We start from the raw sequence: 24,739 nt of genomic DNA on the forward strand, positions 1-24,739 counted from the left end.
ATGGTGGATGTGAAGAGTCTGAGTGATTATGAATTACAGAATGAACTTAATAAGCTTGGATTTTCACCTGGCCCAATATTACGTATGTATGCAGCAAATATTAGAGACTGGTCATTTCTCACTTATAAACTACCTGCAAAGATTTAAAATTATTTACAGTGGAAGGAACATATGCAATAAAAAAGAAAAACCATCAAAATGGAAATAGAAAAAAAAATTTTTAACACAGAAAACCATAAAGAGAAAAGAAGTGATAAATATACCTAGATGCTACACACAAATTACTAAGTATGTTGCCACAGAAAAAGGATTTTTTTTCCCCAAGGAAAACCCAGTTACTTTTGATTATATCACCCTGTTGCTTTTTTTTTCGTTCCTAGCATATGCACTGTTAACTATTTATGTCCTTACTGTTTATACTCTCAATAGATAGGATGTGCAACTTTGTCAGTCTTACTGTCAGATGTATCCAATGCCCCCCTCCTTGGCTAACCCAAGGAGGCCTCACCTTAAGTGTTTGTGGAAGGAAAGGAATACGTTGAGTAGCTGTGGGGTGGACCTGATTGTCAAAGCCATAATTAACCAACAATGTAAGGTGCAAGAATAAGGATCTGGGTGGTGAAATACGGCGGAGGCGGAGAGATGGCATTCGCGAACGGAATACCTTACTCTGTTCTCCACATTCTTCTTCAGCTTCCACCAGAAAAGTGTATGAAAAAAAGTTAGTGCAATTGTTGGTCTCGCCTCCCTGTGCATCAGCTGTGATGAATGGACCCTGCGAGCTGGACAGAGCTCAGGATGATGACGACAGTGAAGGTACCGTCAGAAGCTGTACTGTTAGCCACTGTGCGCTTATTCATACCTTGTCTGGGATGATCTATGCAGCTTGAAATGCTATGCAGGGTGACCTGTGTAATGTCTGAAAGGCCTGTTTGCCCACAAACAGCCTGGAGAACAGGCTCCTGGCCTGCAAAAGGAATCTGTGACTCCATGTCCATATTCATGTCAGTGACTCCCCTGGGCTGTGGGGGGTGGGGGGTCAATTTGCATGTCCTCTTATTAACCAGGGCCAAATCTGTGTTTGATTTCTAAAACCAGAAGTTCCTGCAGGGAATTTCCACATCTCCTTTGAGGCACCAACCTCTGCTTTACCTCTATCAATAAATTTGACAATTATTTTCTTCAGATTAAATGTTTTCAAATCCGTTCAGAAAGATGAGCCAAACTGTACCTCTCTGAACTCCTCTATGCCTCCTGCCCTCTTGGCTCCATGGGAGCTGACCACAACTGGTCTCCTCTGGGCCCCAGGGTAGTTGCAGAGCTGTGGTCTCTGGGATCCGGGAGCTTCTGGTCCAATGGCCTCTGCCCCCTATATACACCATTCTCCTGTACAAAGTGGGCTTGAAGATTCCTACAATCCATCCCAAGGCTGTTTCATTAAATAAGTTTTTATTAGGAGTCCTCTATGAGTCACAGTAAAATAACAGGAATTACCATGCATTGATAGTCACCAATGCATTTCCTGCCTAATGTGCAATATCTCATTTAACCCTCACAACACTTTTAGCTGAAGTTCAGAGAGGTCAAGTGACTGGTCCAACATCCAATAGCTAGGAAGCGGGCCCAGAATGTGTCCAGAATGTGCTATGAAGAGCAAGGTCCATTGTCTCTGTCACCACTACATGGCCAACTCCTTGCACAGTACCAGGCATGGAGCAGGAATTCAGGATATGTTTATTGAAAGAAGGTGACAAAACTGAGATTTGAAGCCAGGTCTAGTTCTCATAACTGTGCTCTTCCCATCACATGTCTTAAACTTTTCTCACAATTTCTGTGAGGATGAACACATTAACTATCTGCCTCTGACCTACAAAAAAAAAAAAAGACAAAAATGGCAATTTCATACAGTTCAAGTGAATAGTTCAACAAATAAGATAAGTGCCTAGGGCCCTTTGAAAAATCCCCCGTGGTGCCTGGTATTGGAGGGTAGTACAAGTTCTGAGAGCTTTCCCTAAGTCACACATGGCCGACCTCATTTGAAAGAGCAGCAGGGCTGGGGATGGACCCTACCGTCCCCTAAGACCAGACCCTTTCTGGTTGGGGGCTATCTTCAGAGTCCTGTCCCAGACCTGGGACTGCATGTGATCCCATGTGATCAGGGACTAGACCAGTCCTCTGATGAAATGAAGTGCCAGGTTGGAAGGTTCGAGAGAGGAAGGTTAATGTACGTACTGCTCACAGCTGCCCAGGACTGCAAGTCAAAGCTGTACAGCCAAGCTGTTGTGGTCACAGGTCGAGTCCTCCCGCTTCCCAGCACGTAGCCCTCCAGAGGGGAAGTTATACCCAGGCTGGGAGAAAATGGGCCCTTCAGTTTGTAAGCTTTGCCATTGCTTTACAGACTGTGTCCACCTGATGTTAGCTCAGTCAGGTCAGAGGTGGCAGCTCTGGTTCAGTCGCTGCCTTGTAGTGCAATTCTGCGGTGTCAGTGGATGGTGGTTAGGTCAAGTAGGAAAGGACAGCTTTCTTTGGGTCAGGTCTGAATCATCGGACATTTGAATCTGCCCAGTGGAGAAGCCTCCTAGACCCTGGTGCCATTAGAATGAAGGGATTGCCATAGAACTGATAAGGTCCTGGGGAGATTCAGTGCTGAGCATTTCACAGAAACACCTGGTCCTGGAGTGGGGTCGTGATGGGGACCGTGTGGCCACGGCCAGTTCAGACCCAAGGCTAAGCTTTAGGTTATTCAGACAATGGGTAGGTTTGATTTTTCTCATTTTCACTCATTGTTTTGGCACCAGCTGGACATAGCTTTAATGACTGAACCTCTTTTCAAGCTTCCCAAGTATTTTTGAATCGGAAAGCTCATTTAAAATCCCCTCCTAACATCTCTGCTGAATGTGCAACAGCGCATGATTGCTCCAAGTTTATCAAAATGCTTCTCCACAGGCTGAAGCCAAGGGCTGATGAGCAACCACCTCTCTTGTCCTTGGCATTTGCCTGATTTTAAAGCCTTTTAGCGCAGCTCTGGCCTTCCCTCCTCTGGGGGCTTCTTCGGACACAGAAGGAGAAAATCCTCCTGCCCTATCTTGACATTCAGAGGTGCTTGAAGCTTGCGGCTGGTGCAAAGGGGCAAGGACCAGGCTGAAAACAGCCTCCCAGAGGAGCAGCCAGCTTGGGCTCAGCGATGTATTTCTTTCAGAGCCATACCAATACAACAGTCCTCCTGTCGGGGAGCCCTCCCCGGGTCCCCAGGGGTAGGCCTCAGTACATTGCACAAAGGCCACTGCAGAGATGCCCTCACAAAATTCTTCTGCCCCGCAATGGGGAGAATTGCCCCCCAAGATTGGTGTTGACTTCCTTTTCTAGCTCTTATGTTCTCATGGCCTATTTTCCTTTTGTTTTCCATGATCCAGAGCTTAATGCCACTATCATTTTGAAAGGAAATATCATTCTCTCATCAGAAAAAAACAAGGCACTCAAAAAAGTATGTACAATTCTAATGCATGAATACTTTTACCCATAATATATTGAATATAGGAAATAGCGCTCCTCCTGTGTATTTTTTTTCCTCCTGTGTATTAAGAAAGGAACTAGCAAGTCACTACATTCTGTTCTAGGGGTAAAATCCTAGTTTAAAGCAGCTAATTTTAATGCAGGCTTCTGTTTTGTGGAGCTATTTCCACATTCTGGTCATGACCCGGAGTAACAGGGTCCTCCCAGCCAGCCCTGAAATTGCAGCTACCCCCCAGATGCCATTCCCTTCCCATTTCCCCGGCCCAGGGTCTGCATTCATAGGGAGCACTGAGCAGTGGAGAATGAACAGCAGCTCCTGTTTCCTTTGTTTTCCCCGACCCTGAGTCCTGGCTTCCACCCTCACTGCCATGTTGAAGCAAGTGGCCAAGTGTGTGAGGGTCACAGGTTTTGCCGTGAGGCCTCGCTGGCCGAGAGACCCTGTCCTTCCCCGTGCTTAGTGCTGGGGCTTTGGGGGAAGTCACTTAACAGACGTAAACTCCTACTGCAACTTAGTAGCAGTACCTACCTTACAGGGTGGCTGCCAGGTGAAAGGCCACCAAGGGAAAGCTCTAGGATGAGGCACATTAGTTCACGTCAACCCCAGGGATTTTTTTCTCAGCCTTCTGACCACTGTCCCTCTGTATTTAGAGATGCCTGGGTCTCCTTCCATGGCAACAATACTGTCCTCGCTCAGTTCCTGGTTCTGCACCTCTCACGGTTTTCACTCTGACTCTGTCTTTTGGCTCCTGTGTGAGAGCTGTCTCCAGCCCCAGCTCCTGCTCTGCATCATTTCCATTGCCTGCCCCATTCCCTTTACCTCAGGTCATCTTCCCACACAGAATCCTCCACATGGGCCCCCTCCCCTGAGGCAGAGGCCTATACATCCAGCCACCTCCTGGAAAGCTTCCTTTTCCTTGTCTTTCCTTCCTCCCCTCCTTCCTGCAGTAGCACGCAGGGTTACTTATAATGGTGAACATTTCATAGATTACCTAAGGGTGTTTATCCTTCTCCCCATAGCAGTCTCTACCTCCCAGCTCCTCACACAGAGGACCTCTAGGACCACGCTCATTTTTGCTTACCCCAAACCTGCCATTTGTGGCTTCTGTTTCCCTTGATGGTTTCACCATTTTCCCACTGCCCTGGCTCATGGCCTCACAAATAAAGAGTTGCCAATGGATTTGAATTATGATTTTTTAAAATATTTTTTTCTTTATTTATTTATGATAGTCACAGAGAGAGAGAGAGAGAGAGAGAGAGAGAGAGAGGCAGAGACACAGGCAGAGACACAGGCAGAGGGAGAAGCAGGCTCCATGCACCGGGAGCCCGACGTGGGATTCGATCCAGGGTCTCCAGGATCGCGCCCTGGGCCAAAGGCAGGCGCCAAACCACTGCGCCACCCAGGGATCCCTGAATTATGATTTTTAAAAATCTATTGCTCCTTTCTGCTATCCTAGCTTGCACCCATATCACTTTTTTTTTTTAAAGTAGGCTCCACACTGGATAACATGGAGCTTGAACTCAGGACCCTGAGATCAAAGACCTGAGCTGAGATCATGTCTCACCCTTAACCGACTGAGCCACCCAGGAGCCCCCATATAACTCTTTATTTTTTTTACTGGAATGATTGTAATATCCTCCTGACCAACCTCCACCTCTAACCTTTCCCGATTCCAGTTCAGATGTACAAGCAGAGTTTGAGTCGCATCATTCATCTGCCTGGAAACAAGGTGCAAACTTAGCACACACCACGAGGAGACTCCCTCATCATCCTAGAAATTTCTTTCCTGGTTTCCCACTTCTCTCATTTCCTTCCCTGTGTCTTTGCCTCAGTGGTTCCTTATGCCTGGAGTTCTTTTCCTCCCGCCCTCCCTCCCGCAGCCCATTTCCCTTCTGGTTAAAATCCTCTGATTATTTAAGGACCGACTCCAGGGCCATGCCTGTGCATCCCCTTCAGTAGCTGTCATAGGCTCTTGCACAGAGCAGGAGCCCAGAGCTCACCTCATCAAACCACCAAACAGCTCTAGCAACAAACTGGTTAGTTTGCCAATATGGTCTAGTATTTCAACTACTCACTGAGTTTCAAGAAATGAAAAGGAAACCCCAAGTACGCGGTCCTGTAGCAGACTGTAGCTTTGGCTTCCCATTTGAACATAATTCAAATCTGATGAAGTAATTCTGATATCTTATAAAATTTTCTAAAGGAATTTTAAAAATCTTCCAAAGGGCTCATCAGAGGAATCCTCTCCCATTCAGAAAGCCTCATTTTGGCAGAACACCCCTTTGTCTAGTTCCTGCAGACACAGAAGGGGAGAAGAAGCAACCTGAGTATTTAAAATGTATGGGGTGGGACCGATGCCCTTCAGTCTTTGCTTTACATAAACCTGAAATAAAACCACATCAATATTTTGAATTGGCAATAGAATTAAATAGAAAGTTTGTGATGGCCTGAAATGGTTTGATCTGAAGGATTTATATAAGCCATTCTGATTCTCAGAAGGGCCTCAAGACATCTGTTCAACTTTAAATTCTGAAGTAAATGTAAATAAGCATTTAAGTTCCCATGTAAAAGGTGCTAAAAGGGGTGTTTAGGAGACACTTGTCTAACACCATAGACTTTAATTACCTAAGAGCAGTGGTGTGTACCTAACTGTCCTCTGAGTACCTGGAGAGGCAGTATTTACATTTCTTTGAAACACCAAGGAACACCCGTTTCCCTCTTATCCTAGTAGGGTTTCCAGTGAAATACAGACCACTTTGAGATTTGGATTGCATCTATTTCTGGACGCTTTCTCATCCTGCTATGTGTGTCTTTTATCAGATCACATATGCAGCCCACTGCTTTGGAGATTAAGGCCACTTAGAAAGTCAAGCCAATATTTTTTTTTTAATTGGGGATTTATTTTTCATCAGATGGACTCCAGGCACAGCATGTGCTTCCAGTGATGAAGTAGGCAGGAAAGCCAATGTGTGTATCTCAAGCTCAAAGTCCCTTCTACCAAAGAGGACGAAATGGGACTTGGGGTGTTGGGGAGGCAGAATGATCTGCAATGTCAGGCTGCATAGAGTGACCTCTGAGTAAGGCAAGGGGATCATGTTATTTACACCCCCAACAGGATGTTTTTGAGAATGAAAGGGGACACTCCTGGAAGGGATGCTGGAATCCAACGGGACCGTCCGGCAAACCAGGGCATCTGGGCACCCTGGGCTATAGAGTGGTTCTGGAGTGGAGGTGTTTGCACGTGCACTCCTGTCTGCACAGGGCTGCCGGCCGGGAGCTGTGTGCTCCTGAGTGCTCCTGGCCCTTTTGGTGTCTCCTTGTTCCCTCCCAGAACACACATGCTCCTCTCTGCCAGAATCCCGGTTCACTCTGTTCTCCCAGCCTGGGCAACTCGCTCATCTCGCCACCTAGTCTACACATTCCGCTAGGAGCTCCTAAAAGTGTGTTCTGGGGGTCTGAGCCTAGCAATCTGCTCCTTCAGTCTGCCCCAACTCCCACCCTCTGCCTAAGAGCTTTTGCTGATTCAGGTTGTAAACCTTTGAGGGTGGGCAGCGGGGTGGCTCAGTGGTTTAGCGCCACCTTCAGCCCAGGACCTGATCCTGGAGACCTGGGATAGAGTCCCACATCGGGCTCCCTGCATGGAGCCTCTCTCTCTCTCTCTCTCTCTCTCTGTCTGTCTCTTATGAATAAATAAATAAAATCTCTCTAAAAAAATAAGTAAACCTTAGAGGGTGAAAACCTGCGGCTTTGAATCCTCTGCACTGAATTCAGTGCCAGGTGTATGGAGGGAGTTACAGTCATTCAATCTCTGTTGGTGGAACTGAAGGGAACCGTTGTCATATATCATGCAGATGACCCCCCCCCCCGACTTCTTATTCTGTACCATCTCTTTTGTCTCTTAGACATACCTTACCCTATTCTCCCAAAAGACAATGCATAGGGCACAGCGAATTGATGACCACCCAGGGAATGGTTGCAACAGAGCTTCTACCTCGGGTCTCAGCCTGTGAGCTCACAACTGTTTATCTCTACTGGGCATTGTTCTAGACCTTTTTTTAAGAAAATAGATGCGAAAGGAGTCCTAGTTCCTGCCCTGAAGAAATTTTAAAAGGAAGTCTGGAAACAAAGAGAATAGATGTATCAAAAATATGGACTCTAGAGCCAGGCTGCCTGGGTTCAAATCCCAGCTCTGCCACGACTTGGACAAGACACTTGACCTCTCCATGTTTTAGTTTCCTATCTACAAATCAGGATAATAATGGGCCTGACATCACAGATCATTGCGAGGATTAAGTTAAAAAACATGTAAAACGAGTAGTGATGGCATGTCATAAGGGCCGTACGAGTACAATACGAACTACTATCATCAATACTATCACGTAAAAAAGCATGATACTTAGTTATCTACAAAACAAAGCAAAAATACTTAGTGAAAAATAATACGATGGCAACTGAATCTTCAGTATTGAACTCCTAAGTACTGCAGAGGATTTATCAGAGTGCCCACAAGTGTATGTCTATAAGTAAATAAACAGATATAATTAAAGACTCTTCTCTGTAAGTGCTGTGTGTTGAAGGAGGCAGACCAGCCTTTAAAAAGAAAAAACATCATATATGACCGCCTACTATATAGGACTCCTTCTTAATCTTATGCTAAATCCTTCCCCTGCCTTTTGAAACATTGAAAAAATAATTTATTTTGAAATAACCTCAAACTTAGGGACAGTGGTAAGATTAGCATAAAGAACTCCCAGGGATCCCTGGGTGGCTCAGCGGTTAAGCACCTGCCTTCAGCCCAGGGCGTGATCCTGGAGACCCAGGACCGAATCCCACATCCGGCTCCTTGCATGGAGCCTGCTTCTCCCTCTGGTTCTCTCCCTATGTCTCTCATGAATAAATAAATAAAATCTTTAAAAAAAAATAAAGAAGTCCCATATTACTTTTCACCCAGATTATCCAGCGGTTAGCTTTTACCACATTTGCTCTGCGTGTGTGTGTGTGTGTGTGTGTGCGTGCCCCCACACGCACCCTATTGTTGTATCTTTGAACCGAATGAGGGCCAACTATAGACAGGAAGTCCCCCAGCTCCCCTGCATGTCTTCTGTCTACCCCCACAGGACACTTTCCTCCATAACTACCATGTGATGATCCAAATAAGGACATTCACATTGATTCAGTGCTACTGCCTAATATTCAGACCCCATTCAAATTTCACCAATTGTCCCCAAAATGTCTTTCTGCTCTCTGGTCCACAACCAATCCAGGAATGCACTTGGCCTCTCCCGCAGCCTTCTTTGGTCTGAAGGAGTGGTGCCTCCATCTTTCCCTGTCATTCATGTCCTTGACTATTTAAAAAAGTACAGGCTTTCATTTTGTAGGGTGATTTTTTCCTTTTGACTATTCATAGAGGCCTTGAATTCTGGGCAGAAATTTCTCAGACACAGTGCTATGCTCTTCTCAGAGCATCACACCAGGGAACAATGTCATCCTGTTCCACTGGTGGTGATGGTAACCTAAGTCACCTGGAAAAGTTGGTGTCTGTCAGATTTCTCCATAAAACCATCACTTTTCCTTTTGTAACTGAATGATATTTCGTAGGGAATTATTCTGAAATGATACCAACATAGTGTTCCTCATCAAGCCTCATCCATTAGCCCAAGCACCCACGGATGACTGATGGATTCCACTTCCATTATGACGGTGGCCCAGTAAGATTTTTTTATATCTAAGGGTACCTGGCTCAGTTGGTAAGGCATGTGACTCTAGATCTCAGGGTTGTGAGTTCAAGCCCCACACTTGGCAGAGAGATTACTTAAAAAATAAATAAAAAGATTTTCTATTTTATTCTTCTTTATTAGTTGACATTCTACTGTAAGGAAGATCTCCCTTTCTCGTTTATTCATTCGTTCATATGTGTTAGCGTGGACTTACTGATTCTTTATGATTCAGGAGATTGTAATCATTGATATTATTTTAATGCACAAATTGTTCCAGATTTGGCCAGTGGGAGCTCCTTCAGAATGGATAGTGTGTCCTTTTAACATGTCCTCATTACTCCTTAGGGATTTTCTTAACTTCTGACCCAAGATGTTTCAGCCCCTTCTTGTGCTTTACCTGCCGCAGGAGCATTGGTTTCTTTTATTGGAGATTTGGAAACCAAAGTCAAGGCCTTTAGGGAGCTCATTGCTGCTGGGGAGTCATTGCTTCCAAGGCCCTCTCAGTGAATAGAGCTAAAAAATAAACATCGGTGTATGTACACATACGCATAGATGTCTGTAACTATTTTTATCTCTTTCTCTCTATATATGAAGTTAAAAGCCATGAGCCCATGTTCATCTCCATCTCCAGCCCAATATTTCAGTGTTCCTCCTAACCTTTCCCCTTCCTGTGACACTGAGAAACCTGGCTTCCATTATCTTCAGTATATGTACATTTTTTGCTCAATTTTTAAATTTTTCTCACTGTAACCAATCTCCCATCGTAATAGCCACCACCTCTTCTGCATAAGCCCCATCACCTCCTCCTTGGCCACTGGACATGGCAACCCCTCCATGTGGCCGTCCCCTCATTGTCTCTCATCCTTGGACACAGGGCAAGCTAATGCCTTCATGCTGGCTCCTCTCCTACCGCTCCCATTCTTCAACCACCAGGCACCCCATTACCCCCTCCATACACGCAGCCTTCTGCACTCCATCTCTTTGGCCTCTGGGCATGCTGACACTCTGCCCCATTTCCAGTACAGGAGACACTGACAACCCAGGGGAGGGAAGGAAGGGAAGGAAAGCTCATGTCCCTTTTTCCCTTCCAATTCTGAGATCGGTTTCCATATCTGCCAAAACTTAATAGGGTTTCACTCTCCTATTATTGCTGCTAAGATACCTTGTACACCTAATATTAGCATCTGCATTGCCTACCCCAAGTGCTGCCATCGGAAGGCCCAAGGTGCCAAGGGAATATATGTTAAAGGACTACTTAAGTGTGCAGTTTGAGTTGCGCTTTAGGAGACCTGATGTTAAACATCGCTATAATAGTTTCTTAATCAATTGAAAAAACATCCTTATTCCCAGTAGGAGTTGTATATTCCACTTGGGTCAAAGTGAAGAGTAAATTACATATTCTATAACTACTTAATAAGCCCTCTGTTCTTACCTGTAACATGTGCTAATGGGAGCTAAATGCTGTCTTTACAAGGAATGTAATTTAACATTCTCCCTATAAAAATACTGACTTCCTGGTAGATGTGCTTAAATATGCTTAATGATCAATGTATCTTTATCTTATTGACTACTTGCTGATTCTTTCTGTGTAATAGAACCCAGTTTTTGAAATACAAGAGCAGCAGGAAGAGATAATGAAATCAAACTCTGATTATAGTGATAACATGATAATAAAGGTAAACTTATTTTCATAGAACTGAATTATGAGCAGTGGTGTTCTCTTTCTATAGGGAAATATGAATTTATTTAGAAAATTCAGCTTCTCTTTTTCACCTCCAAATATAACCATACTGGACTTCAGCTAATTTATCATTTGCATTATGGGTATATAGCTATATGTACCCATTTTAGGGAGAGGAAGTTCCCATTGTACCTCCCACATGAGAGCCCCGGATTATTTTAGTATGTTGGGATTTGCTCAGGTTTCATAAGCACCAGGCAGTATTCGTCTTCATGAGCCCAGGCTTGATTTATTGCAATTACTGACCACGGAATTCCCTATTTCAAAGGCATCTGGAAGGAGGCTGTATGGCTTATTTTACAGATGAGGAAACCGACCCAGAGGGATTATGGCTCGCCCAAGACCACACAGATAGGTTGCAGAAAAATAGGGAGTGGACTTCCCAGTCTTCTAATTTCCATTCTACTGCCCTTTCCATTAGATCAGGCTGCCAAAAGGGGAGGAAAAGCAACCAGGCACCTGAGCAGTGAAACAGCTCCTCCCAGTGTCTCTCCCTGGTATCGCAGAAGGACTCCTGGACATCTGTTCTCCCATGGAAGCCAAGGCTTCTTTTTGATGATTGCTTTGTAATTGGAGCCCACATGAGCCACTCTTTGGTGACCCTTCCACTCACACGTAAAAGCCCTGGTACACAGCCCAGCGCGGTTCAAATGGGCTGATATAAATGCAGGAGGGTACCTGGAATTTGCCCAAGGGGATGGAAAAAAATTCAAACCTGAAAATATTTTTTGACGACTTATGATAATATATCTTATGCATCTAAAAAGGTATAAAGAATTCCACAATAAGCAGTTAGATTCCCACCCCAGAGATCAAAAAAAAATAAATCAATTCCATTGGAGACCAATGTAGACTTCCCTGATCATATTCCCATTCCTTCCTTTCCCCCAAGGTAAACACTATCCTGAATTTACTTTTCATTCTTTTCCTTTCCTTTATAGTATCCACAAGCTTTAGTTTCTCCTGATTTTAGATTTTATTTAAATGACATCATCATGGGGTGCCTGGGTGGTTCAGGTGATTACACACCCCACTCTTGATTTTCAGCTAGGGTTGTGATCTCTGGGTCGTGAGATTGAGCCCCGCATCAGGTTCTATACAGGGCATGGAGTCTGCTTGGGATTCTCTCTCTCCCTCTCTCCCTCTGCCCCTCCTTCAGCTCAATCAATCAATCAATCAAATCATGCAAGTAATCTTCTATAACTTCCCTTTATCATTCAGCATTATGCCATGCGTTTCTCCCAATATTTTTGTGCTGGTTCATTCATTTGCATGGCTGTATAATTATTGTAAAAATATATTGATCCATTCCTTATTTATTGGACATTTGTATTCTTTCCAAGTTTTTCTAATATGAACAATGCTGCTACAAACATCGTGGTATGTGACCCATTGCATACATGTGCAATAATTTTTTTCTGTTTGAGTGAATACACCTAGGAGTGGAATTGCTAGAAAATCAAGGATACAGACCTCTTCCACGTTGGATGTCATGTTAAACCGCCCTACAAAGTGACTGAACCATCTGACAGTCCTACCAGCAGTATATGAAGAGCTCCATCACTCTCAACCTTCTTCAAAATTTAGTATTGCCATACTTAATGTTTGTCCAAGTAGTAAGCATAAGGTTGTATTTCATTATAACAATTTGCTTATAAGGGTGAGCACCTTCTTATACGTTTGTTGGTCATTTGTGTTTTCTCATCTGTGAAGTGCTGGTTCATGTCTTTTTCCCATTTTTTCTATTAGGTTATCTTTTTCTTGTTAACTTACAGGGTCTCTTTATATATTTTGGATACTAATCCTTTGTTGGTCATAAGTTCAGTACATATCTTCTAGTAGTCTGGGCTTTTTTTTTTAATAGCAGTTTTGGGTTCACAGCAAAATTGAGAGGAAGGTGCAGAGATTTCTTATCTATTCCCTGCCCCCACACATGCATAATCTCCCCCATTACCATCCCCCAGTGAGCCTATCTTTTCACTCTTTCCTCCGTGCCTTTAAAAAATAGTAATGAGGGGTGCCTGGGTGCTCATTCGGTTAGGCATCTGCCTTTGGCTGGGGTCATGATCCCAGGGTCTGGATATCAAGCTCCACATTGGGCTCCCTGCTCCGTGAGGAGTCTACTTATCACTTGGCCTCTGCCTCTCCCAGCTCATTCTCTTTCTCTCTCTCTCTCTCTCTCTCTAATAAATGAATAAAATCTTTTTAAAAAAATTCTGCTAAGATTAAATTCACATACAATTTACTATTTTAAAATGCACGATTCACTGGCATTTAGGACATTCAGAGTGCCAGAAAACCACCACGTCTATCTAGTTTCAAAACATTTTCAGTACCTCAAAATAAAACTCAGTATTCATTAAGCAGTTAGTCCTCAAACCCTTCTTGACAACGACTAATCTCCTTTCTGTTTCAGTGGATCTACCTCTTCTGGATATTTCATATAAATGGAACATTCAGGATGTGATACTTTGTGACTGGCTCCTTCCACCCAGCTGACTGTTTGCAAGCTTCACCCACATCACAGCATGTATTTGTACTAGTGCTTGAGTGAATAATGTTCCATTGTATGCATAGACCACAGTTTGCTTATTCATTCATTTGCTGCTGAACATTTAGATTGTTTCCACCTCTTGCATATTGGGAAAAGTAATACAGTAAAAAATTCAAGGACAGGTATTCCAATACCTGTTTTCAGTTCTTTCAGATATATACTTGGGAGTGGAATTGCTGGATGATACGGTATTTCTGTGTTTGACATTTTTAGTAATGGCTAACCCATTTTCCACAATAACTGCAGCATTGTACATTCACACTAATGTCCAAGGGATCCGGTATTACCATACCTTGACAACACTTGTCGTTCTACACCAACTTGTTCTTAGTAGCCATCTTAGAAGATGTGAAATGGTATCTCAGCGTGGTTTTAATTTGCATTTTCCTAATGACTAATGATACTGAGCATCTTTTCATGATTTACTGGCCATTTGTATATCTTCTTTGAGGAAATGTCTAGCCCAGCCCTTTGTCCATTTTTTAACTGGGTTGCTTGTCTTTCTATTGTTGAGTTGTAAGAGTCTTATGTATTCTGAAAGCTAGACTGTTATCATATAAGATTTGGAATTTTTTTTTTTTCATTCTGAGGATTGCCTTTTCACTTCCTTGGTGATGTCTCTTGATGCACAAAGGTCTTGAGAAGTTTGATTATGATGTATATTTGGCATGCGTTTCCTTGCATTTGTCCTGTTTGGAATTCACTCAGTTTCTTCAATCTGTTCATTTATGTCTTTTGCCAAATTTGGGGAATTTTCAGCCATTATTTCTTCAAATATCTTTTCCAGCCTGACCTCATTCTCTTCTCCTTTAGGGACTCTGATGACACAAATGTTAGATCTTCTATTGTAATTCCCCAAGACTCTGTTTATCTGTATTTTATGCTTCTCCTCCACCTCCATTTTCTCTCCGTGCTTTGTTGTGGGTGATTTATACAGCTCTGTCTTCAAGTAGATTGATTCTTTCCTCTGTGTTTCCTATTCTTCTGTCAAGCCCATCTAGTGAGTTTTTACTTTGATGGTTGGATATGTTTTTTTTTCACTTCTCAACTTACACAGGGCCCTTCTGTATATATTCTACTTCTCTGCAAAGTTAATAATTTTTTCATTTCTTACATACCTTTTTGTATTGTTCCTTGAAGCATTTGATGATGGTTGCTTTAATATCCTCGTCAGATAATTCCAACATTTGTGTTATCTCAGTTTATTGACATTTATGAGACTCTGGATCTTATTTATTTATTTATTTATTTATTTATTTATTTATTTATTTATTTATATTTGAGAGACAGAGAAAGAGCTTGAGTAGGGGAAAGGGAGAAGCCGACTCCTCACTGAGCTAGGAGCCTGATGCGGGGCTTGATCCCAGGACCCAGAGATCATGACCTGAGCTGAAGGCAGACACTTAACCAACTGAGCCACCCAAGGGCTCCTCTGGATCTTATTTAAATCTTTTGCTTAAGCAGGCCTCCTCAGACTCCACACTAGTGCTTTCTCTTTGCTGTCAAGTGGGGCTAGAAGTCCAGGTCCCCCACTGGTCCTCTATCACCACCCTGGTCTGTGCACCCTGTGGGCTCCCAAGTAGCCTCCACTGGTGACCACCCCTGTGTGGAGGGGGAGGGGTCCACACCTGGGGGTGGTAGTCCAGGCTTCCCCTGCACCCGGGCCGGTGGGCACAGGGTAGGCTGTCTGGCCAGAGTAGAGTAGCTACTGTCAAAAAGTCTTCTTCTTTTTTTTTCTTTTTAAAGATTTTATTTATTTATTCATGAGAGACACATAGAGAGGCAGAGAAAGAGGCAGAGGGAGAGCAGGCTCCATGCAGGGAGCCCGACATGGGACTCGATCCCGGGTCTCCAGGATCAGGCCCTGGGTCTAAGGCAGCACTAAACTGGTGAGCCACCCGGGCTGCCCCAAAAAGCTTCTGTCTCGCTTGGCTGCCCCCTTCTCCTTTCCCATCTTTTGATTTTTCTGGGGGCTTTTTTCATTTGCACCCGTTCCATTTTCAGGTTGGTAGCTTGTCCAGGACTCCCATCTGGGATGTACGAGGTCAAAAGAAGACCCAAGGCACTCACCATGTGTCATTCCTCGGGTGCCCAGGTCCCTCATCCCTCTGCTGCTTGCCACCTTGCAGCGTCTTCTTCTGTCTGCTTGATATATATACTGTCCAGGTTTTGGAGCAATACTCAGCAGGATTGCGAGAAGCATATCTATCCCATCGTGTTCCCAGTCCCATTTTTGAAGTCTGTCCTTTTTCTTTGGATCTGCAGCGTTAGCCCTTGCCATATGTCAGATTTCCATAATACACGAATGTTTTGAAATGTCCCCAGGATTTGTTTTATTCAGGTATTTGTTTTATTCAGGTTGAGTACCATTGAAAGAATTCATGGCATCCAGCACCATGTGGGGGAACTACAGAGTCAGGCAGGGGGCGAGAGTGAGGAGAAAGTATGGGCATCCCACTTTATTGTGGGTTTTACAGGAAGAAATTGGTCAGGCAAGGTAAGCATTTTAGGATTGGCTCATTTGAACAATTCCAGTGAGCTCCAGGCTACAGGGGTGGTTGCTAGTTGGCCAATCTGGCCCTAGGCTGAATTACAGCAGGGGCAATATTGACTCGGTATGGTAGAGACAAAGGAGGTAGTTGGGGATATGGATTTGGGGTTAGTTGACTTGCCTCTGAAAGGCTTGCTCATGTGCATTCTCTCTAGGACTAGCAAGGCTCCGAGATGTCAAAGCATCATAAACCAGAAAACAAGAGCCATGAGTGATATGACGGGGTCTCTGCTCTGATCAGTTTGTCCAGCCTATGCCCAGAGCAGAATGTTGTAATTACCAGAGCAAGTCCCCGTCCTCCTTGTTGTTTTAAAGCAATGTCTCAATTTTACTTGTCCTTTTGTCCTTCCACATAAATTTTTGAATAAGCTTATCGAGTTCCATGAAAAATTCAGATAGGAATTTTGATTGAAATTTTATTGACTTTAAGAATTAATTTGGAAAGAGCTAAATCTTTACTCTGTTGAGTCTTCCTGTTCATGTTCTTTACATTAATTTAAATTTTCTTGTCCTTCAGTAAGATTTCATAATATTTTCAGTGTGGGTCATGCTCATTTTTTGTTAGCTTTAGTAGGTAGCTGTGTTAGGTTTTTAATTTTTGTTCTTATCGGGAACAGTATCTTTTAAAAAATCTGTTTAAATGGTTTGTTGCTAGTATAGAGAAACACAATTGACTTTTGCATATTGACCTTATAACAGTGACTCTTGCGACAACGCCTGGGTGGCTCAGCAGTTGAGCTTCCACCTTCTTTTTTTTTTTTTTAAGATTTTATTTATTTATTCATGAGAGACACACAGAGGCAGAGACACAGGCAGAGGGAGAAGGAGGCTCCCTATGGGGAGGCCGATGCAGGACTCGATCCCAGGACCCCGGGATCATGACCTGAGCCGAAAGCAGACACTCCAGACACCTGGGTGGCTCAGCAGTTGAGCGCCTGCCTTCGGCTCAGGACATGATCCCGGGGTCCTGGGATCGAGTCGTGCCTCAGGGTCCCCACAGGGAGTCTGCTTCTCCCTCTGCCTGTGTCCCTGCCTCTCTGTTTCTTGTAATGGATGAATAAAATCTTTTTTTTTTTGATGAATAAAATCTTTAAAAAATAATAATAATAATACTTTTTCTGTAAATCTTTTAGTCCAGTTTGTATACTTTTCATTTTTTCTGTTTTGTTTTGTTTTACTGGACTAAGACCCCTTTATTACAGTATTAAGTAAGAGTGATAATAAGACTTCTTCCCTTGGTTCTGATTTTAAAAGGAATTCATTTAGCATTTTACCTTTAAGTATGATTTTTGGTATAGGTGTCGGAAGACACTTTTTGTCAAGTTAAAGACATTCGTATTCTATTCCTGGTTTGCTAGAGAATTCCCTTTATTTTATTTTTTTTTAAGATTTTTATTTATTTATTCATGAGACACACAGAGAGGCAGAGACACAGCCAGAGGGAGAAGCAGACTCCATGCAAGGAGCCCGATATGGGACTCGATCCCAGGACCCCAGGATCATGACAGGTGCCAAAGGCAGATGCTCAACCACTGAGCCACCCAGGCGCCCCAAAGATTCCCTTTAAAACACACACACACACACACACACACACACACACACACACAGAAATGGTGATGATCTTCAACCTTTCCTTTGTTAATGTGGTAGAGATTATTTTAGAAGGCTTTTAATTAATTCAAAATCATAACTTAGGTTAACAGAGCACAATGTTGAAAATGAGAGCTTTATTAAATCAAGGAAGTAAAAACAATGAAGTAAGAGTCTGAAATTACTGTAGAATCTTTATTAACTGAATCCTTTTTAGTCAATGAAGGGATTTGAAGTTAATTCAATTTTAAAGAGATCTAAATCAAAAGGTTTTTCCTGCCTGGGAGCAGGTTCACAACTACCAGTTTGTCCAGCCATTGGTAAAAGAATATCTGGTTCTGTAATATAAGCTGTTATTTGAAAAACTGCATCCACCAAATAGAGTGATTAGGAAAGTGTAACACATTGCAGTTAGGAGAGGATTTTGTCCTCTCCCCCAGGAACAGCATTGCCTCCTGCCTCCCCAGAGGCCAACAGTAAGAAATCCTGGGAGAGTAAGAGAAAGGAGTGGGGAAGAAGTCAGACAGCAGGGCACACAGCCCACCGCACAGCCTGGCACCGCTGCTCTGATTGCCTGCAACTGCAGGTGTCAGGCTGTGACATCTCTGGCTAGGTTTGGGTTGACCTTGTAAAATGTACACCTTGCGGAAATGCAAACAAACGTATTTCCTCGTGCACAAAAATGAATGGCTTTAGTCAAGGTGGATCATTTTCAAAAACCAAATACGTTTTTTTGATGAGTAATGATTGAATGAGAAAACAAAATGATTCTTACTCGTCTGGTTCTGGATATAGCCCAAGGTTTTGTAGTTCACTATAATACAGTAGGACATAATATCTCACACACGCTCCATTTTTGGATTCAATGGATATAATAAGTAGGCCAGAATTAGCACAAAATTAGTCTACCTAGAGAAATCTTGGAAAAGAAAACTCATCTCAAATATTTAAGAAGAGATCAGATGGCTACAAGTGTTACTCCCACAGGAAATTAATTAATGATCATTTATTAATGTCTGAAAACCGTTTTTAAGATTTTTCTTAAAGATTTTGTTTATTTGAGAGAAAGGGAGAGAAAGAGAATGACAGAGAGAGAGAGCATGGGTACAAGCAGGGGGAGGGGCAGAGGAAGAGGGAGAAACAAACTCCCCACTGAGCAGGGAGCCTGATGTGGGGCTTGATCCCAGGACCCCGGGATCATGACCTGAGCCAAAGCCAGATGCTTAACTTACTGAGCCACCCAGGTGCCCTAGAAATATGTTTTCACTATATTTTTCATGATGAGTTTCCCCAATAGAAATATTACAAGACAAAAATACAGGTCACTGGAGCCAGAAAACGGGGGTTTTAAGTCGTAATTGTGCCTTTTCTGATCGCATAACCTGCACAAATAGTTTTACTCCCATTAAAACTCTATTTTCTCATCTAGAAAATGGTTACTACAGAGCTGTTAGAAAGATTACATGGATCCGGGGCATGTTGAATGCCCAAGACAACAGACACTCAGAACTCGGTATTTCTAATTCTCTTCTAGTTAAAGCTGCATTATCCACCCTCTGCAGGACAGCAGGGTGATCAAGAGCAGGGACTCTGAGACTACACTACCTGGTTTGGATTCTGGCTCCACCATCTCACCGCTGTGTGACCAAGGGCGCGTGACTTAAACTCTCCAAGCCTCAGTTTTTGTCATCTGTGAAATAGGCGTAAAAAAAGCACCTTGCTCATAGGGTGGTATTGAGAATTAAATGAGTTTATGTAAAACGCCTAGAGTGGTGCCTGGCACACAGGAAATACTATATAAGTGTCAGCCAGGATTGTATTAACACACTCATTGTTTATTGCATTAGCATATCTCAGAATTATTATGACTACAGCTGTGATCAAAATATGTGGATGGGTGTCATTATCTGACTTGAATGCCAGCGGTGTAGTGAGGAGGGTGGGGAAGCAGAGGCGGCCACGTATCCCTCCCACCCCCAGCGTGAATGCTTTGAAACAGCCAGCTTTGCAGATTCTAGCTCTAGGTAGGAATAGGGAGAAAGGAGCATTATGCTCCCCCGTGGGTGCAATTCTTTTTTTTTTTTAAGATTTTTAATTTATTTATTCATAGAGACAGAGAGAGAGAGGCAGAGACACAGGCAGAGGGAGAAGCAGGCTCCATGCAGGGAAACTGATGTGGGACTCGATCCAGGGTCTCCAGGATCACGCCCTGGGCTGCAGGCAGCGCTAAACCGCTGCACCACCAGGGCTGCCCCCATGGGTGCAATTCACCCCCACTAAGCCATTGCTTTAATGAACACCAATATTTTTTAGTTCCATTGTAAATGGTGTTTATAGTGAAAACCATATTTAACAACTTTAAGGGAATTTTTTTAATGAAAAATGAATCAACTACAAACATGCCACCTGACAACAAAAACTGATTTCATTGTTTATATTTCTCCCTAGTTCCTGTTTGTGTGTGTGTGGTATGAGTTTAGCCAGTTGCCACCACTGTGTACCTGCAATTTTATACTGTTTACTGTGATCGATAACCCTTTCCCCAACCCTATAATTATAATTATTATTGATGGCTGCACAGTCAAGTTGATAGGCCATGATTACTCTTTTTTTGAAAATCTAAATGTCCACGTTTTACATGCTGTAGGAGAACTTTACATGTGGATGATAGTAAAGGAAAGAAATTCTGAAAGAAAAGGCAATCAGAGACCTAAACCTTATGGCAAGAGAGAAGAGAAGGGAGGGAGCATTTGATTGCCTAAAGCTGTGAAATCCTATAATTTGATTTTGCAAAAGACTTCTACCCCAAATGTTTTATTTAACAGACCTATTTTTACATTTAAGAGAATTAAAAAGAATTTGCATGTGACGGGTACGTGGAGGCTCATTATACTGTTGTCTACTTTTGTATATGCTTGAAACTTTCTGTAATTAAAAAGGTTGAAAAAAAGAATGCGCTTATAAATGATTTTAACTACGCCCTTGAAAATAGTTTGAAGGGGATCCCTGGGTGGCTCAGCGGTTTGGCGCCTGCCTTCAGCCCAGGGCGCGATCCTGGAGTCCTGGGATCAAGTCCTGTGTCGGGCTCCTGGCATGGAGCCTGCTTCTCCCTCTGCCTGTGTCTCTGCCTCTCTCTCTCTCTCTCTCTATGTCTATCATGAATACATAAATAAATAAATCTTTAAAAGAAAAAAGAAAATAGTTTGAAGCATCTCTCAGTAAGCAAACCACCAGTAGCCCACATGGCATCTTGGTGGGAATTTTCAAGAGTCCCCCTCTCCCAGGAAATCGTAGAGGTATGTACATCTGTGACCTCTGCTCTGGGCACAGTGCTTCCTTGGATGGCACGCTTGTGCTGTGCACAGCTTCCCACCATCAGCAGAGGCCCTGCTCAGGTATCATTAAAACACTGTTAAGAACATCTTCTTTAAGAAGGCAAGGCCGTAGCTGCTTTGACGCCCATGGCCTATATTGGGAAGCGGGTGACCAGCCTTAAATGATGGTACACCAGGCCATGCCCTCCTCACCCGCCGTGGGCTGACATCATCAGACCTGCCGACACAATACACCCAGCCTGGACACTGCAGACATTTGAGGATGCTGAGGCCTGAATCATAAACACAAATGGGCAATCAAGGAAAACCAGATGCGGGAGGAAAAACAGCAACACACAATTCATAATAATGACTATGGTCATAATCTTTATTGCTAGCATTCACTGAATGCTGACTATGTGCCAGGAGATGTTTTAATCGTTTTTCATGTGTTAAGTCACTTAATCTTTACAACTCTATTTCATGGGGAGAAACCAAGGCATAGAGAGCTATCCTTTTTTTTACTATATTGGAAATATAACTACACAAAAGAAAGTTTTGGGAAAAGAAAATAAAACGTGATTGGTCCAGATTTCTATCCCTCTTATGAGATGACATTTTCATTTTCAGAAATTACTTTCTTGTTTTTGTCCATAGCCAACTTGCTTTTTATCTTAATTTTATTTTTTAAAAGATTTATTTATTTATTTATTTATTTATTTATTTATTTATTTATTTATTTAAGAGAGAGAGCGAGCTTGCAGGGGTGGGAGGAGAGGGAGAGGGATAGAGAGAATCTTTTTTTTTTTTTTTTTTTTTTGGATAGAGAGAATCTTAAACAGATTCCTTGCTCAGCACAGAGCCCACTGTGGGGCTCAATCTTACAACCCTGAGGTCATGGCCTGAACTGAAACCAAGAGTCAGTCGTTCAACTGACGGAGCCACCCAGGTGCCCCCCCTCCGCAACTTTTTTTTTTAAGATTTTATTGATTTATTCATGAGAGACACAGAGAAAGAGAGAGAGGCAGAGACACAGGCAGAGGGAGAAGCAGGCTCCATGCAGGAAGCCGGATGTGGGACTCGATCCCGGATCTCCAGGATCAGGCCCTGGGCCGAAGGCAGGTGCTCAACTGCTGAGCCACCTAGATGTCCCGCCAACTTGTTTTTTAAAATATCTTTATTCTTTGTAAATGATGCCTGGTCACACAAAAAAATTTTTTTTAAAAACCCTCAAATAAGAGCAAAACAGAGAGTTGATATTTAAGACCAGAATGCTACTCACATCATGTGACCCTAGTTACCAATGTGCCTATAGTTAATGTATGAGTCACTGAAGTAAAATATTACTCCATGGCACTTGAACATTTTTGCTAATTATTGAGTAAAGGAAGCTTAAAGTTTGTGTTATGAGGTGGCTAAATAGATAATGTACCAAAAACTTCCATATCAACCCTCAGATTATATGATTTTTTTCTAGAATAAAAAAAATAATAGTCTTTTGTACAAGACATTGGAAAAATAAATTCTTCTTGATATTTTCTTTCTGTTCATTAGAGACTCGAGGCTTCCATCACTAACCCAGAAGCCCTAGATATCTACTACCTGGCTTATAAGCATCCTGAGGGAGTAAGGTAATGCTTTTCCTAGCATATGAGAGGATGTTGTTGTCTTATATAATTCCCGGGGAAATTTTTGTTATTCAGATTTCTGTGAAGGGCTTGCGGCTGAAAAGAATCTGTTGAGAAAGAAGTTTTTTTTTTTTTTTTTAAAGATTGTATTTATTTATTCATGAGAGACAGAGAGAGAGAGAAGCAGAAACATAGGCAGAAGGAGAACCAGGCTCCATGCAGGGAGCCCAATGTGGGACTCTATCGCAGGACTCCAGGATCAGGCCCTGAGCCAAAGACAGACACCCAACCGCTGAGCCACCCAGATGTCCCATGGAGACATTTATTCCTATGTGTGTCCTGGGAAATAAGGAAAGAGGGGGGGAAAAAAAGGAAAAGGTAGTTGATAAAAGAGCTCAAGACAGGCCATTTTATTTGTTGTTCAGAAAGTAAAGTCTCCTGGAAAGTTCGGTAACTTCTGAATGAAGTTAGGCAGATTTCCAGGATTAGACAAGCGGGTACATAAAAGTCTCCCTAAGAGAGTTCAGAAAGTACCACATTTTAAACCAACATTAGCAGATTTTATTTTATTTTTTTTAAAGTTTTGTAGTTTTTTTTAATTTTTATTTATTTATGATAGTCACAGAGAGAGAGAGAGAGAGAGGCAGAGACACAGGCAGAGGGAGAAGCAGGCTCCATGCACCGGGAGCCCGACATGGGATTGGATCCTGGGTCTCCGGGATCGCGCCCCAGGCCAAAGGCAGGCGCTAAACCGCTGCGCCACCCAGGGATCCCACTTTAGCAGATTTTAAAAGCACTTCTCATCTCACCCCTGAAGGGCACTCCTTATTCACATTGGTGAAGAGAGAAAGGAGAGGCTGTGTGTACTGGTATCCCCTATCCACCTGTACCCATTCCCAGTGGGGATCAAAGTTTCTGCTGCTCCCTGAATCAGGCCTTGGGCCAGCATTGAAAGATGCTATGCAAGTAGGTGGTAATACTAAATAAATGCTTTTTTTGGGTTTTAGGTATCTCATATCCCTGTGATACCTCATTAATCTCACTTGTCGAAATCAGCGTAAATTTTAAACAAGTAGAGGGCTGTTCCCTAAAAGCCCCACCATGGTTGCTCGCCGGGGGTGAAGGGTCACATACTTTAAGGAGGTGCTTGAGTCATCGCTGTACGCAACCCTAAGAGCCACTAATGTTTTCACAGGTTTCCTAACAGAGCATCAAACACCAGATTCGAAGGATGGAGTTGCATCAGAGTAACAGACTACTGCCCGGTGAACAGGAGTGTTGAGTTCGGGAACCTAGAAATTCTTCCAGTGGGCCTGAAGCTTGCTGTGTTTGGCATCTTCATCATTGTGATATTTGTCTACATAACAGTGGAAAAGGAGCCGTTCTTTGGCTAAGTGCTTTAGGAACAGAGCAATGAGTGAGCACCTGAGCATGCCTCTAAGCCGTCCTGCTGCAGGGAAGGACAGAAAGAAAGGCTGCTTGAAAAAGGGATGCCCAGCCCCATAGCCAGGTAGCTTTCCTCTCTGCTGCTCTCACAAAACCCTACCCAGGCTCATGATTTCAAAGCCAATGGGGCCTTACATACTGTCTAGTTCACCGCTTATGTTTCGAGATAAGGGAACAGGCCAGGGAGGTTGAAGGAAATGCCAAAAGTCACAATGAACTGAATCCAGAATCCAAGGTGCAAAGAAACAAGGTAAAGAAGCAGACACTCTCATCAAAGAGCTTGAGGATAAGGAATTCCCCACATGACGGCATGCTGCCCATCATTAAAAGCGCTGCCACATCTGAAGCATACTTCAAAAAGAAAACCATGCCTGGTGTTTTTCTTTTGAGCTGTGGTGGTGAGCCATAGGTCCTGCCTCACGCTTCCAATGATAGAGTGAACTACGGGAAAGGCCCCCAATAGGTGATTGATGAAAAAAGGAATGCATATGGTTTGGCAAACACAAAGCCTTATCCGGCATCACAGGTCATGAAAGGAAAACAATTTAGAACAAGACAGCATTTTCGCCATTAAAAACGTAGCAAAGTTCGAAAAAAATTAATGCCCAGTGAGGGAATGTTATAGGAACTTGGCCTCTGGGATCATGCAGAGCTGGGGAGGCATCCAGCTCCTCTGTTTCTTAGCTC

General features: G+C 43.2%; 1 protein-coding gene across 1 annotated transcript; it reads left to right on the top strand.

The window, feature by feature from the left end:
- On the top strand, positions 1 to 24,289 carry LEMD1 (LEM domain containing 1). The gene is made up of 5 exons (XM_055333963.1): positions 1 to 82; positions 694 to 816; positions 3,414 to 3,484; positions 22,533 to 22,609; positions 23,802 to 24,289. The coding sequence occupies exons 1-5, from the start codon at positions 1 to 3 to the stop codon at positions 23,998 to 24,000; spliced, it is 552 nt and encodes a 183-aa protein (XP_055189938.1). The 3' UTR covers positions 24,001 to 24,289.
- Positions 24,290 to 24,739: the final 450 nt, after the last annotated feature.

Source organism: Nyctereutes procyonoides, unplaced genomic scaffold, assembly GCF_905146905.1.
Source record: "Nyctereutes procyonoides isolate TBG_1078 unplaced genomic scaffold, NYPRO_anot_genome, whole genome shotgun sequence".
NCBI lineage: Eukaryota > Metazoa > Chordata > Mammalia > Carnivora > Canidae > Nyctereutes > Nyctereutes procyonoides.